At 58.2% G+C, this 13,446-nt stretch overlaps 2 protein-coding genes across 5 annotated transcripts in view; both read right to left on the bottom strand.

Moving 5' to 3' along the window:
• The window catches only part of ZNF385C (zinc finger protein 385C), a 57,130-nt gene that overhangs the window by 8,393 nt on the left and 35,291 nt on the right, over positions 1-13,446 (bottom strand). For all 4 annotated transcript variants that reach the window (XM_034070007.1, XM_034070004.1, XM_034070005.1 and 1 more), the window contains one exon: positions 3,322-3,464. In XM_034070007.1, coding sequence (XP_033925898.1) covers positions 3,322-3,464 — 143 coding nt within the window. The remainder of the gene's footprint in view (positions 1-3,321; positions 3,465-13,446) is intronic.
• On the bottom strand, positions 7,517-13,145 carry C17H17orf113 (chromosome 17 C17orf113 homolog). Its single transcript, XM_031042667.2, has 3 exons — positions 12,921-13,145; positions 10,900-11,519; positions 7,517-9,566 (listed from the first exon to the last, which is right to left on the bottom strand). The coding sequence occupies exons 2-3, from the start codon at positions 11,410-11,412 to the stop codon at positions 8,034-8,036; spliced, it is 2,046 nt and encodes a 681-aa protein (XP_030898527.2). The 5' UTR covers positions 11,413-11,519; positions 12,921-13,145; the 3' UTR covers positions 7,517-8,033.

The raw sequence follows: 13,446 nt of genomic DNA, 5'->3' as shown, positions 1-13,446 counted from the left end.
GACAATGCAACTATTGTTCCCCTATGCTGCGGCATAGGGAGATTATCTTATCTGAGTGCTGCTGTCAGCAGAGCTCGGGGTTTTCAGGCGATCGTGTTTCTCTGCAGAGCTATTTCGCTGCTGAGACAGGTGCATCCGTCTTCGAGGCACATGCCTGGACAACGGAGCCATTATCGAGACCCCAGATTCCTTTCCAGGAGTGAGCAGAATGGTAAAAGCCGGTGATTAATGAAGCGCCTCTTTGCCATGGAATTCCGCTCACTTGTCTGGCATGGAGATGAAGAGGCTTTTGGGGTTCAGTGGAGACCCGGAGGAAGGTACAGATGGCAAAGATGCTGCTCCGCACCCCTGATGACAACCAGTGATGTGTGCTGCAGGCAGCATCCCTGCGCTGCCCGGCTGCAGGCAGCATCCCTGCGCTGCCCGGATGCAGGCAGCATCCCTGCGCTGCCCGGATGCAGGCAGCATCCCTGCGCTGCCCGGATGCAGGCAGCATCCCTGCGCTGCCCGGATGCAGGCAGACACGGGTGCTTGTGTTGGAGAGAAACCTCTTCCACCCAAAGAGAAGGGAAATGGCTCTGAGCAGGGCCTGGCTGGGTCCTGGTCCCATCTCCCCCCTGAGCAGAGGAGGATGCACAGGAAGGGGACAATGCAAATGTTTCTGGGGACTGTCCTGGTCTGAACCTGCCAAGGAACCCACCAGCACTGAGGCCACGACTCAGCAACTCCAGGGGCTGCATTGCCCAATGCACCCAAACCCGGCTCCTCACCCAGCCCCACACATCCCAGCCAAGTGTGGCTGCTGAGCATCACTGCTCCCGCTACCCCAAAGCAAACACAAGCTCCATGTCCTCAAAAGCCTTTGGGAGCACATGGGGGGCTTGAACAATCCCTCACCATGGCCTCTCTCTGCCCCATCACACACACTGTGCTTTGCCAGGAGCATCCCATCGGGCTCCATCCCACACACAGCACCAAGAGCATCCCGAGCTCAGGTGCCATCCTGTGCTCCTCTCCCAATGCAACTACAAACATCACATCAGCTTCTCCCCACATGTGCACTCACTGCAGTGCCAGACCCCAGCTCTCCCCAGGCCGGTGAGGGTTGTGCCATAGCCGGGTCGGTTCCAGCTCGTCCTGGCTTCTCCAACAGATCTATCCCGACAGCAGAGGTAGGCTCTGGGCACTGCACACTTGGAGAAGGGAGAGCTCAGCTTTGTGGTCAATTCTCATTGACTCACACTACTTTATTTATCCCTGGATGTTCTTAGGGATATAAATAGAGCTCCCTGCACTGAGCTCCCTGCTGGCACTGAGGTCAGAAACGCAGCATCACTTCGGATCGAGTCTCCTGTCGAGGCTCTGCCATGCACTTGGGACCTTTGTGACATCCCAAGAGCTGCAAAGGACCTTGTGAGTAAGAAATGGGACTTCCGTGTTGCTTTGGGGTTTGGTTTTCCTGCTGCTGTGGCTTTAAGCGGCAGGAGAGCTCAGCCTGGAAAGGTTTCGTTTGCTGCAGAGTAAAACATCTGCTGGGTTCATGAGAGTCTTGTGACCTGCTCCAAGTGCAAAGTGTTCTGCTGGGCCCTTGCAAACTGCTCCTGCTCTGCAGGGCAATGCCAAATCCTGCACAGCATCACCGCATCCTGCACGGCATCACTGTATCCTGCACGGCATCACCGAATCCTGCACGGCATCACCGAATCCTGCACAGCATCACCAAATCCTGCACAGCATCACCAAATCCTGCACGGCATCACCGAATCCTGCACAGCATCACTGAATCCTGCACAGCATCACTGAATCCTGCACAGCATCACTGAATCCTGCATGGGCATCACTGCATCCTGCACGGCATCACTGCATCCTGCATGGCATCACTGAATCCTGCATGGGCATCACTGAATCCTGCACGGCATCACTGCATCCTGCACAGCATCACCAAATCCTGCACAGCATCACCGAATCCTGCACAGCATCACCGAATCCTGCACAGCATCACTGAATCCTGCACAGCATCACTGTATCCTGCACAGCATCACTGAATCCTGCACAGCATCACCGCATCCTGCACAGCATCACTGTATCCTGCACGGCATCACTGAACCCTGCACAGCATCACCGAATCCTGCACGGCATCACCGGGTGAGCAAAGGCAAACCCACTGATTTCCTCTTACAGCACCTCAGCTCCAGCTCTCTCAAGCAGTGACATCCCCTGTCTGATGCCCCATCCTAAATGACCCCTGAGGCTCAGCTGCCCGATGGAGCCTCTGACCTGGCATCAGCAGAGAACCCAGGAGCCGCAGGGATGCTCCTGCCCCTCCAGCACAGACACAGCCCCAAGGGCAGCTCCCAGCCTGGCTTCACCCAGGTAACATCACCCAACCTGGCAACCCCAGCACCTCATCCCGGGGTCCCCACTGGGCACAGCAGCACCACAACCAGTGCACGAGGCTCATGTCCCAAAGGAAGGAGCCCAGCCCTGGAGAGCACACACCAGGAGCAGGTGGGAGCCCTGGGCCTGGCTCAGCTCAGCTGCTGACTCCAGTGGGTGCAGAAAGAGCCCAGAGAGCAGCACCTTGGGGGCATCAGAAACCCTCTCCTCTCCTGTGTTTCTGCTGGGCACAGGGCAGGGACAGGCCAGAGCTGTGCTTTCAAAGGAGCTCCAAGGAATCGGTGTCTGAATCCCATTCACCAGCAATGGGAACCTTGTACTTAATTCCTGTGCTCGTCTTTGAAGATCTCAGTGATAATTTGCACCTTCCGAGCATGTTTCATCCCAAAGCCACTTACAAGAGGCCAGCAAAGGAGCAGGGAAGGAGCATCTACCAAAGCCAGGAACAGCCACCCCACTGCTGCAGTGAAACACCAGGCCACGGACCCAAAGCAAGGCAAGAGAGGGGCTCCTGAGGCGGATCCCATCCTGCCAGGAGAGTGGCACCAAGTAAGGAAAGCACCATTGCAGCCCTGAGATGCTGTTGTACATCCCTGGCCACATCCATGTCAGTTTAGATGTCAACCAGAACATCACTAGGGCCACATTTAACGGCATAACCCAAGCACAGGGTCCAGTAGCTCGAGGTTGGGGACCTTGAGGCCAATTGAGCGATGGGAAAAGCCCCACAGCACCCAGGCTCACCCCTCATCCACAGCCCTGTGTCTTTGTACACCTCTCTCTCTTTTCCCTTCTCTTCAGTTATTTTCAGCTAACAAACTGCTCTCCACAGCTCCTTCATTACCATTGATTCCAGCTGCAAACTCGAATAGGTCATGGTTAAAACCGTGTTACCTCGGGGGGGGGGGACGGGAGGGGACTCACCGTGTTGAAGTTGGGGAAGAGGTTGAGCGGTGATGTCCCGTTGAGCCTCAAGGTCAGAAAGTGCTTGATGTCCAAGGGGGGATGGAGGGGTCGGCCGGGGATAGGCAACGATGCTAAGAGGGGGCTGCTGTGTCCGGAGGGACCTGGGCAGGCAGAGGGGAAAGAGCAGCGTTAGCAGTGGTGCAGCTGGGGGGGCCATGAGGCTCCAGACCCCTCGCAGGTGAATGTCCCAGCCCTGGCTGTGTTCTGCCTCTTGGGCTCAGAACCAGCATCCCCGTTCCAAGCGTGTGAGGGTGAGATGGGCACCCCTTGGAGGGAGGGGAGGGACCTGTCCCAGCCTGTTCCCCATCCCAGTGCTTCCTCCCACTCTGCAGCCCAAGGGCAGCAGTTTCCCACTTGGACTTATCCATCCCAGTGTGGGAAAGCAGCCTCTGACCCTTGGGGGGCCCAGGCTGGGCTCCTGTGCCCATGCCCAGCTCTGAGAGGGGAGAACAAGAAAACACACAACGGAAAGAGTAAAATCCAATAGAGAAGAGCAGATTCCTGATGCTGTGAGGCAGGAGCGCTCATTCCCATCCCGCACAGCTTCCCTCCTCCTCCAGCCCACTGCAACAAGGGCAGTGTGCTCCTGAGTACTCATTATCTGATTCCTGGGTTCTCTTTCACCCCAGCGCAGTGGTGGAGCCCAGCAGCATCCCAGCCCATTGCCCACGAGGGTCAGAGCTCCCACACCAGGACCCACAATCACCGGTGCTCTTCCCATCCGGCCCCACACTGCCTGTGCAGGATGAGGACCCCGCTCCACACTGCATTGGAGCTGCCTCCCTGCTGGGGTTTGCTCCGAGCCGCGGCTGAGCTGCAGCAGGAGCTGAGCCCCAGATCTGAAATGCAAAGTGTGGAAGTTCCCCTGGATGTGAGCAGCGGGTGCTCCCCCCGGGGCAGCACCGACCTCCTTCTGGGAGAGCGCACACGGGTCAGGCCTCGCTCCAGGCAAAAACCCCCTTGCGCTCCATGAGGCGTGAGCTGATCGCGTTAATTCCACAGTCACCCAGGAGGGAAAGCAGGAAACTGCTTGCAAAGAGAGGCAGGGAAGCAGAGCGGTGGGGAGGGAGCCGGAGCACAACCGGGCGCGATGCACAAGGAACCTGCCTGGGAAACAGCATCTCTGCACCAACGCACCCGAGGCAGCAGAGCCGGCCCCGGGGATGCTCCAGCCCCAGGGATGCTCCAGCCCCGGGGATGCTCCAGCCCCAGGGATGCTCAAGCTGCGACCTGGCGCAAGCAGTGGATGCAATGGAGGCATCTTGGGCTGGAGAGCTGGGGTGTCCCCCCTCCACCTTCCTCAGCACGGCTTGCACTGACTGCATCAGCCTCAGAAATACATATATATATGATATATACATAATATAACATGTATATAATATACTACATGTGTATATATATAATACATACTGCATTTACCACTTGGAGGATCAAGAGGGCGGGTGAATGCCTCCACCCCCATCAACAGCAACTGAACAAAGGGGTTTGTAGCTCAGTCAATGCCACCGTGCCAGCAGTAAATCCTGGCTGCTGCCCCACAGCCAAGGGCTCTGCTCCTTAGGAGCTGGGAGTGGTGGGGGACACGTGCAGACACTGCCCACTGACATGGTGGGGATGAGATACACCAACAGCTCTGGTGCATCCTTGAGCGCAGATTTGGATATTAACCATATTCCTGCTGTCCAGGGGTAAAATAAGGCATTAGGAGAGAGCCCAGAGACCCCAGACAGGACCCTGCGGAGGGGGCAGGACCTTTCCCTCCTGGTTCTGCCACTGCAGGAAACAAGACCCAGGGAGCAGAAGGGCTGAATGGCTCCATAGCATCAGTGTGTTCAGGCACCCACCAGGACACGATGCTCTTGAGGCACCTCGCCAAGGTTATGGGGCAGCAGCTCTGTGGCTCCTGCCTTACCTTTGCTGCAGGGCAGATTCCACCAGCAGCTGCGGGCTGTATTTTTAGGTATTAATTAGATGCTGAATTAAGGGGATTTGCTCTGGGGACAGTGGCAGGGCCACCAGGTCTGTATGGAATGACACGACCTTACCCGAGGTGATGGGCATGGCCCTGGCAGCGTGGGCTGTGCCAGTGAATGGCATCCCCAGATGCTCGGCGCCCAGCTCCAGCATGGGGCCATCCTCTGCCCTTTTCCATCCCCCTGTGGACAGGATGCTCTCAGGGCTCCATGGTGCGTGTTGAAGGGCTGGTGTAAAGAGAGGAGTGAAGGAGCTCTGTGCTCCCAGCACCTCATGGACCACAGGGAGGGGGGGCATGTTCTTAACTGAGACCCCAAACCACACAACATCACCTCTGTGGTGCCACATCCTCTACCTGCAGCTCAGGCCACAGCCACCAGCTCAGCCCCTTTGCAGCCCTCTGAAGCTGAGCCCGGTTCCCATCCCACTCTTGGATGGGTCCCTTGGAATGAAAGCTGTTAACCCAGCCCACCCAGGACCGTGCCTGCCTGCTGCACCCAGCCTGTCTCCCCCCCTCATCCCACACACACGCCTGCAGCATCATCTCCCTGTGAGCAGATCAGAACCTCCACGAAGCAGCAGCCACAACGCAGGTGTTTTCATACCAACACGAGCATCTGCCAAGGACCCATCTCCACAGACGCCGGCTGCCTCCAAAGAGCATCTGGTGCGGAGTCTGCCCGGACAGATGGAGACGGGAGCGCTGTACTCCCATGGAAGCAGCCTGGCTCCCCCCGGCTGTTGGTGTTCTCAGGGCATTTTGGTGGCGTCTTCACTTTCCTTACCCAGGGCTTTAAAGCTTTTGTCTCTGGCCAAGCACAGGCTGAATGGACTCCAGCTCCTTCCAGGTGACTCTGGGAAGCACGTGTAGCACCAAAGGCTGCCATCAGGAGAGGAGCAACACCTGCTGTGCACCACAGCAGCCCCAGCGCTGCTCAGGGTCCGGACCAGTAATGAATAGAATAACCTATATTACATTATTATTATTAATCTATAGATTGATATATATGAATATATTAATAAATAGATTGCCCTGTGCTGGACTCCCAGAGCAACCAGACCCAGCAAACCCAACCTGGACCTCAGCACCCATGGGCCAGGCCTGGAGACAGCGATGCTGCAGCTGCCCCAGCACAGGAGGTTTGCTCCAGGCAGCACCCGCAGCAGGACCATGCTCCCTGGGAACATAAGGGCAGTGTGAGCATCACCCTGCTAAATCCAGCTCTTGACAGCCACAGGCTCCCCCCTCTTCATGAAGACAGAAAGCAGCAGCAAACCCCACCTTGCCAAGCAAGGGCAGGCCAAGAATCACATACCCCAATGGAGGGATGCTGGTGAGCCAGCAGCTCGCACCTGAACACACTTGCCATCAAACCAATATCTCCTCCCTATGGATCAGCTGAAGGACACGGGCTCTGGGCCATCAGCAGTCACCTGCTGCCAGCCCCGAGGACACAGTTCCAGCTTTCCCTGCCTCCTCCACAGGCACAGGGCACAGTGTGCCCACGGGAGCCTGCGAGACACCCTGAGACACCCCATCCAACATGGGTACCCCTGGGTCAGACAGACAGCAAACCACCCCTGAGGGCAATGGGGACTGTCAGTGTTAGGGACAATGGGGTCAAATCCTGCTGGACACGGACCTGCGCCTGCAGCACAGGGAACTTACCCAGGGAAGGAGAGGAGCTGAATCCCACAGGAAGACCCGGTGCCCCGGATTGGACCAAGTGATGCTTGAGGCTGCTGCATTGAAACCAGTGGCAAGAGACCCCTCACACCCACCCCAACAGAGCTGCAGCATCCATCCCCCCCCCAGAGGCCCCATAACAACACCCAGACACCCCATGCACAGCACCAGAGCCCACTGCAGGGTGAGGGCAGTGATCAGAAGGTACAACACAAGCTAAAGGCCTCAGGTCTGCCCTGAAAGCAGACGTTAAAAGACTCTGGGTTTAGATTGCTCAGAGGGCAAAGGGAACGCAGGTACCTGATGATGCTCTGGAAAGACCAGGAATTCGCTGGTTTTTGGATCCCTGTTTGTCATTTATTCTGACATGGCAAGAAACAAAAGTCCTGTTAGAGATCTCTGTACTTCCAGCAGCAGGAAAATTCAGATAGACCTTTTAATATAGATATTTATATATATTTATTTATGTATATATATACACACATACACATATATACACAAGGATGCATTTCAAAGTTACTATTTCCTCGGTGATTACAGGATCATTCTCTACATCTCCTGCTCTTGAAATGATCATGACTTGATGCCACTGCTAAAAATACTTTGTGCTGTGCGCGAGGAATGCCAACACACACCGCCAGGCATTCCAGGCTGGAACACTGCACTCGCCTTTCTGCATCATCCTCCAGGCTCCAAACCGACAAAAATGAGACAGTTTTGCAGAGGATTAAGGCTGAGCTGCTGGGTGTCATTGTGCAAAGGCAACGTGACATCTGAGCTCAAGAGGTTTGCCTCCAGCTCCCGAAATGAAAGGATGACAAATCCTCCTGAACCTCAGCAGTTTTGGGGTTTCAGGTGGCTCCAAGATTCCCAACTCGGTGTTTGGGGGATGAGGAGGATGTGGGACCGGCAGGAAGGATCCCGTTTCCTCTTCCCAGCATGGAGCAGGTCACCATCCAGCGATGGGGAAGGGCAGCATCGAGCTGGTGCCCGCAGGACGCGGCTCCCCTCACTTCACCTGTGCCATGATGAAGCCAGGCTCCCTCATGCCCTCATAGTACTCAATGGCCAAGGCGAAGTCGAACTCGCTGCTGGCCGGCCCATCGATGGCGATCTTCATGATGTCCGAGAGCCCCTCGTCCTTCCCGCACCGCATCCGCCTGCGCCGCAGCAGCTCCCGGCCGCGGTTCATCTTCTCGGTGAGGACCGAGCCCAACGGCAGGGCCAAGGCGATGGCCGCGAGCACGGCAAAGTCCGGGAAGAGCTCGTGCATCTCGGAGCTGCTGTAGACCAGCTTGACACAGAGGTCCTTGAAGGAGAGCTGGCTGAGGCTGAAGACGATCCGCTTGAAGAGGGGGAAGTCGCTCAGGGCTCTTTCACTCACCACCACCCGGGAGTAAACCTGCAGGAGGAAGTTGAGTTCGCTGATCCCATAGGTGCCAATGTCCTCCAAAGACTGCGGGTAGCACTTGGGGTTGAAGATGGCTGAGAAGGAGCTGATGGTCTCCAGGACGCTGCTGGGGAACCTGTCCAGCAGGTTGCCCCGGACGCTCTCCAGGTAGCTCTCCTTCAGGTGCTCAAAGTGCATCAGATGCACCTTGGAGCAGTTGGCCAGCTCGACACCCTTGTAGTAGAGGTGGCTCTCACCCTCCGGGTCATCCTGGGGATGCTCATTCATCTCATTGAGGAACTCCTGCAGGTTCTGGCCGCTGGTGCTCTTCTGGGCTTGCAGAGTGGTGGCCGTGGCAGAGACAATGGGCTTCAGGATGGAGAGGTCAAAGTCCTCGAGCTGGAAGAAGCACCTGAGCTCCTGGAAGATGGGGAGAACATCCAGAAGGATCTTGGTGAAGGCCACGAACTGGAACTTCTTGAGCTCTTCACAGAGCCCATGGGCCACAGGGGACCTCTCAGCCTCGCTCTCCAGCAGCAGCACCAGTGTGGGCCATGAGGAATCGATGGCTTCCACAGCTGGGAATATAGAAGTCCAGGGGACGGCTCTGGGGCTCCCGAGGTCTATCTCGCAGAGGTCCAGGACGCTCCGCAGCTCCTGCAGAGCATCTCCTTCCCCCCTGAAGCTGGAGTACAACCTGTACACAGCATCCACGGTGGTCTCGTACTTCTGGAGGTACTCGATGCTGCCGATGCCGTCGGCCGGCAGCAGGGAGCTGCCATGGGACAAGCAGTGCATCTCCATGAGGAGCGGGCAGAGGGAGGTGAGCGCGGTGCCTGCCCCGCTCAGCCGCTCGGCCACCAGCGAGGCGCTGTCGGAGCGGAGCCAGGTCAGCTTCATGGTGGGGATGCCGAAGGAGCGCATCACCTCGGCCACCTTCCCTGCCACCGCGGACGCCCCCCCGGAGGGCAGCTCGAAGCTGCCCAGGAAGGTGGCCGAGGTCTGCCCGCTGCAGGGGGACACGGTGGTGGTGAACACGGCGAGGCTGCGCCGCGCCAGGACGTCCACGGTCTCATCCAGCACCAGCCCCATGAACGGTGAGGCTTTGATCCGGTGCCTGTCCTCGTTGTGCAGGACTTTGGCCATCGCTGCCTGAGCCCGGTAAGGGATGCACAGGGATGGAGGGAAAGAGAAACACAAATGAGCTCGAGAAGCCTGCGGGAGATGAGGGCATCCGAGCTCCTGCCCTCGATGGCCCCCAAAGCAGCCCCATGGCTCCAGCAGCACCGAACACCCCATGGGCAGCACAACCACCACCTCCATCCAGACTTCAGCAGTTACATTCGTGCTCTACAAGCCCAGCATGGGTGGGAGCAGCAGGAAAACTGCAGCAGCTTTCCCTTCCCTCCTCAGCTTTCCCCATTGCAGGCAAACAGCCTGGTTTGAAGGGGAAACTGCCTCGGAGTGTGTGAACACTGTGAGTAGCACTTCAGGCTGAGAAATCTAATTAGTGGATTTGGTGTATCCGCAGCAAAAAAACGGCTCTTTAGAGACCTAAAAGGGCTGGAAAATGGCCAAGACTCACTAAAAAATTAATTTGATTTGAACAGGCAGGAACCATTTGTGAAATACAGAAAATCCTTCTGAACTCTCCAGCTCCTTGATCCTTCTGATCACTCCGTTTAGGGCAAAAAGAGGAAAAACCCACAGTGCTCGTGTGCTAACGGAGCTCCTGAGCTTTCCTCCTTCAAGGCAGGCTCCGAGAGGAAAGGATGCTCGTGGACTCCCTGAGACAGACCCGTGACCATGAGGCTCAAGCTCCTTCAATAGAGCCCATCAGATCAGGGAATGATGCTGAGAAAGTGCCACCTTGAGATTTAGTGCGGAGGAACTTCCAGTCTCCACTGGAACTGATGGAGAAGAGCAGCATCTCCCAGCTCCCCTATGGGATGACAGCACAGCCCAGAACAGCCTGCTCTGTGGTCCCAAGCTTATCACGGATACACCCTGGGGCCATGGGGCACATTCACCTGGGCAAGGACCAGGATGGAGATCTGCCCATCAGCAAACGCAGTCAACCCTGCTGCGCCTGTGAGCCAGGGACCCCAGCTCCTGCCTGGCCTCTTGCCACTGCTCCCATGTGCATCCCTCCTGGGCCCCCATCTCCAGGAGGATCCAGTGACCCCAGTGCAAAGTCGGGGCACCCAACCCATGCTGCTGAGTGCGGTGGGTACAGGCGGCCACATGGCACTGTTTGGCCTGAAGCAGCATGAAATATACAATCATAGTCATGGGGATGGAGCATTCACCACTTCTCTGCGCATCCTGACACCCTCGCAGGGAAGAACTTCCTTACTTCCGACCTGAATCCCCTGTTGCAGTCTGAACCCATCACCCCTTGTCCCATCACTGCAGTCCCGGACAAAGAGCCCCTCTCTGCATCCCTGCAGCCCCCGTGTGGGTGCTGAGCCCCGGCCATACCCACCTGCATGTCCCTGGCGCTGCCGGGCTGGTAGAACTGGCTGTGCTCGGAGGCCAGCAGCGCCTGGCACAGGTTGAACTTCTGCAGCTCGAGCAGAGAGGAGCACTTGTCCTGTGGGACATCCTCCTTCGCCATCCAATAGACGGTGGTGAGCACGGCCACCTTCGCCGGGCTCACCTCCACCTTGAGCAGCGAGCGCAGCTCGGGGGGCACGCGGCTCCCGAACACCGACTGCTCCCGGTTGGCAGCCAGCGCCTGGCGGTGAGCGCCGGACGTGACGTGCCGCAGCAGCGCGTGGCGCTGGAAGTTGTCCGTGCCCACGGTAAAGGCGTTCTCGGCTTTACCGTGCTTGTTCTTCACCAGCGCCTGCCGACACTCTAGGCAAAACATGAGTTTCCGCTCATAGTCAAACTCCAGCCAGGTAAATTCCTCCTTCCAGTGCTCATTGAAATAGCGCTTACACTTTTTATTGGAATTGGAAGTTTCCCCAGCTGGCTTTTTCCCTGGAGGCACCATATTGCTGGGGCTGGGAAACCAAACGCTACAGATGAACCGAACCGTGCTTGGAGGAGCAGCCTCTACATTTAATTCTAGTAAGAAGGTCTATTACAACTCTGGTCCGACTGGAGACGAAAGAGACACAAGGGAAAGGGATTAGGGCCCTGCAAACCTCAGCCTGCGCTCATCGTTTGTTCCTGGCTGCTAAGGCAGCGGCAGGGCCCCACCGGCAGCCTCAGTGGTGGCACCGGCACCTCGCACGCTCTCCATGGCCACAGGGACACCCAACCACGCTCCCCATACACCAGACCTCGCACTGCGGCTGATGCTGGAAGGTTCAAAGCTGCCTTTGGACCAAGCACCTCCAAACAGCCCCTTGGGAAGGGGAACCCCTCCTGACTGAGCTGTCAGAGCTGCCAACACCCATCCCCATGGAGCAGAGGCTGCCCTCAGCCTGCCCTGGGCACTGCAACCAGCCCAGGTCACAGTCGGGCTTTGCTAACCCAAAACTCAGCTCTGACCACAGTCAGCAGCAAAAGCTTCTGGGGAAGCAGAGAGAACCCCCAGGACAGGGCCCTGATGGGGGTTCCCTTCCTCCCCCAGGGAGCACAGGACTCCCAAAGCTCACAACAGGCACATGGGTTCCCTCTGCATCCTGCTCCTGGTGTTTAACATGGGTTGGTTTGCTCCCCACACCTCGGCACGGTGCAGCCAGGAGCCCCCAGGGAGAGATTCCCACGGCTCCCACCAAAGCTGCATCCAGCTCCTTGTCCATCCCAGAGCTGCCGAGCAGCGGCCGGAGCAGTGTCCTCAGAAGCACGTTAATAGGGATCTGCAATGGACTTGCCAACGAGAGCCAAAGCCCAGCCCTGTCCTGCTGAATGCTTCCACTGCACTTGCCAGCACCCATCAGACATTCCCCAGGGACACGGGCTCTGCAGGGCTGGGATTGCAGCAATGCTCCTGCTGTGCCCCAAGAGCTTTGGGGCTCACCCCGAGCAGGAGTGAGCTGCAGGCACAGCCTCACTCATGGCTCATGAGTGCCCCAGACCCACTACCCCGATCCCTGCATGGGGCAGGCATTGAGCTCAGTGTCCCCTCGCATGGCCCGGGGGGGGGGGCTGATTCCTCCATTCCCTCCCTGTCACAGACCCCATTCACTCCCAAACCTGTCCCTACCTACCCCAGCGCTGGCTCCTGCAAAACCCGCTACCCTGGGAAGGAAAAACCCCAAACAGCACTGAGGGTCTGTGGGGAGAGCTGGGGATGGAGCATCCCTGCCCACAGCACCCGCTGCGCATCGGCACCAGCGCTGGCTCCTTCCCTGCACCGTGCGCATCGCTCCGGGGCTGCTGCTGGCCATGGGGAGAAGCAGCAGCGCAGGAGGGGGTGACACCAGGTACCCCCCATCCCGCCGGTCCCCCCGCAGGGCACAGCACTGTCTGCAGGGAAGTTCGGGATTCAGGAGCCCCCATCAGCCTCCGGCACCCAGCCCCGCGCACCCAGCCCTCCCCCTGCATACGTACCATGTAAAGGCTGCCATAAGCTTTGGGCTGAGGGGGGCTCGCAAACTTCACAGCTTTGGGGTTCTTAAATAGGAAAAAAAACCCAAAACGAAACCTAAGGACAGAGCCTGACCCAGACCCAGCGGAGCCGACGGGACCACAACGGACCCGAGCCGCATCCGCAGGCAGGCACCAGCCGCCCCGTCCGGCTGCGGAACAAAGCTCACGGCCGCACGGGAGCTGCCATCTTGCTGCGGGGACTCTCTGGCTCCGCCGCTGCTCCCGCAGCCCACGGCGGCAGTGGCCACTAGCGGCGGCCGGGGCTTGGCCGTGGGGCTGCGGGGATGCGGTGGCCGGTGAGCTGGGGAGGATGCGCCCGGTGCGTGTCCCCCCCCGCTGGGACCTCATCCTTTGGGATGCAAGGAGGACAAAGGCGATGGGACCCCCCCCGCACACGCGGCCGGATGAGCTGCAATAGCGTTTGCATCAGCCGGGATGGGTGCCCCAGGGGCTGGGCAGAGCCAGGACCGGAAAAGCAGGTCCCAGT

Source organism: Melopsittacus undulatus, chromosome 17, assembly GCF_012275295.1.
Source record: "Melopsittacus undulatus isolate bMelUnd1 chromosome 17, bMelUnd1.mat.Z, whole genome shotgun sequence".
Classification (NCBI taxonomy): domain Eukaryota; kingdom Metazoa; phylum Chordata; class Aves; order Psittaciformes; family Psittaculidae; genus Melopsittacus; species Melopsittacus undulatus.
Note: the sequence above shows the minus strand (reverse complement) of the source record. Positions and strands in the feature narration are given on the sequence as shown.

Excerpts from the sequence above, each read along its gene's own strand:
- C17H17orf113 (XM_031042667.2), bottom strand. The coding sequence starts at position 11,412 with ATGGTGCCTCCAGGGAAAAAGCCAGCTGGGGAAACTTCCAATTCCAAT. Across the intron at positions 9,567-10,899 it reads GCAGCGCCAGGGACATGCAG|GCAGCGATGGCCAAAGTCCT; the intron begins GTGGGTATGGCC and ends TACCGGGCTCAG.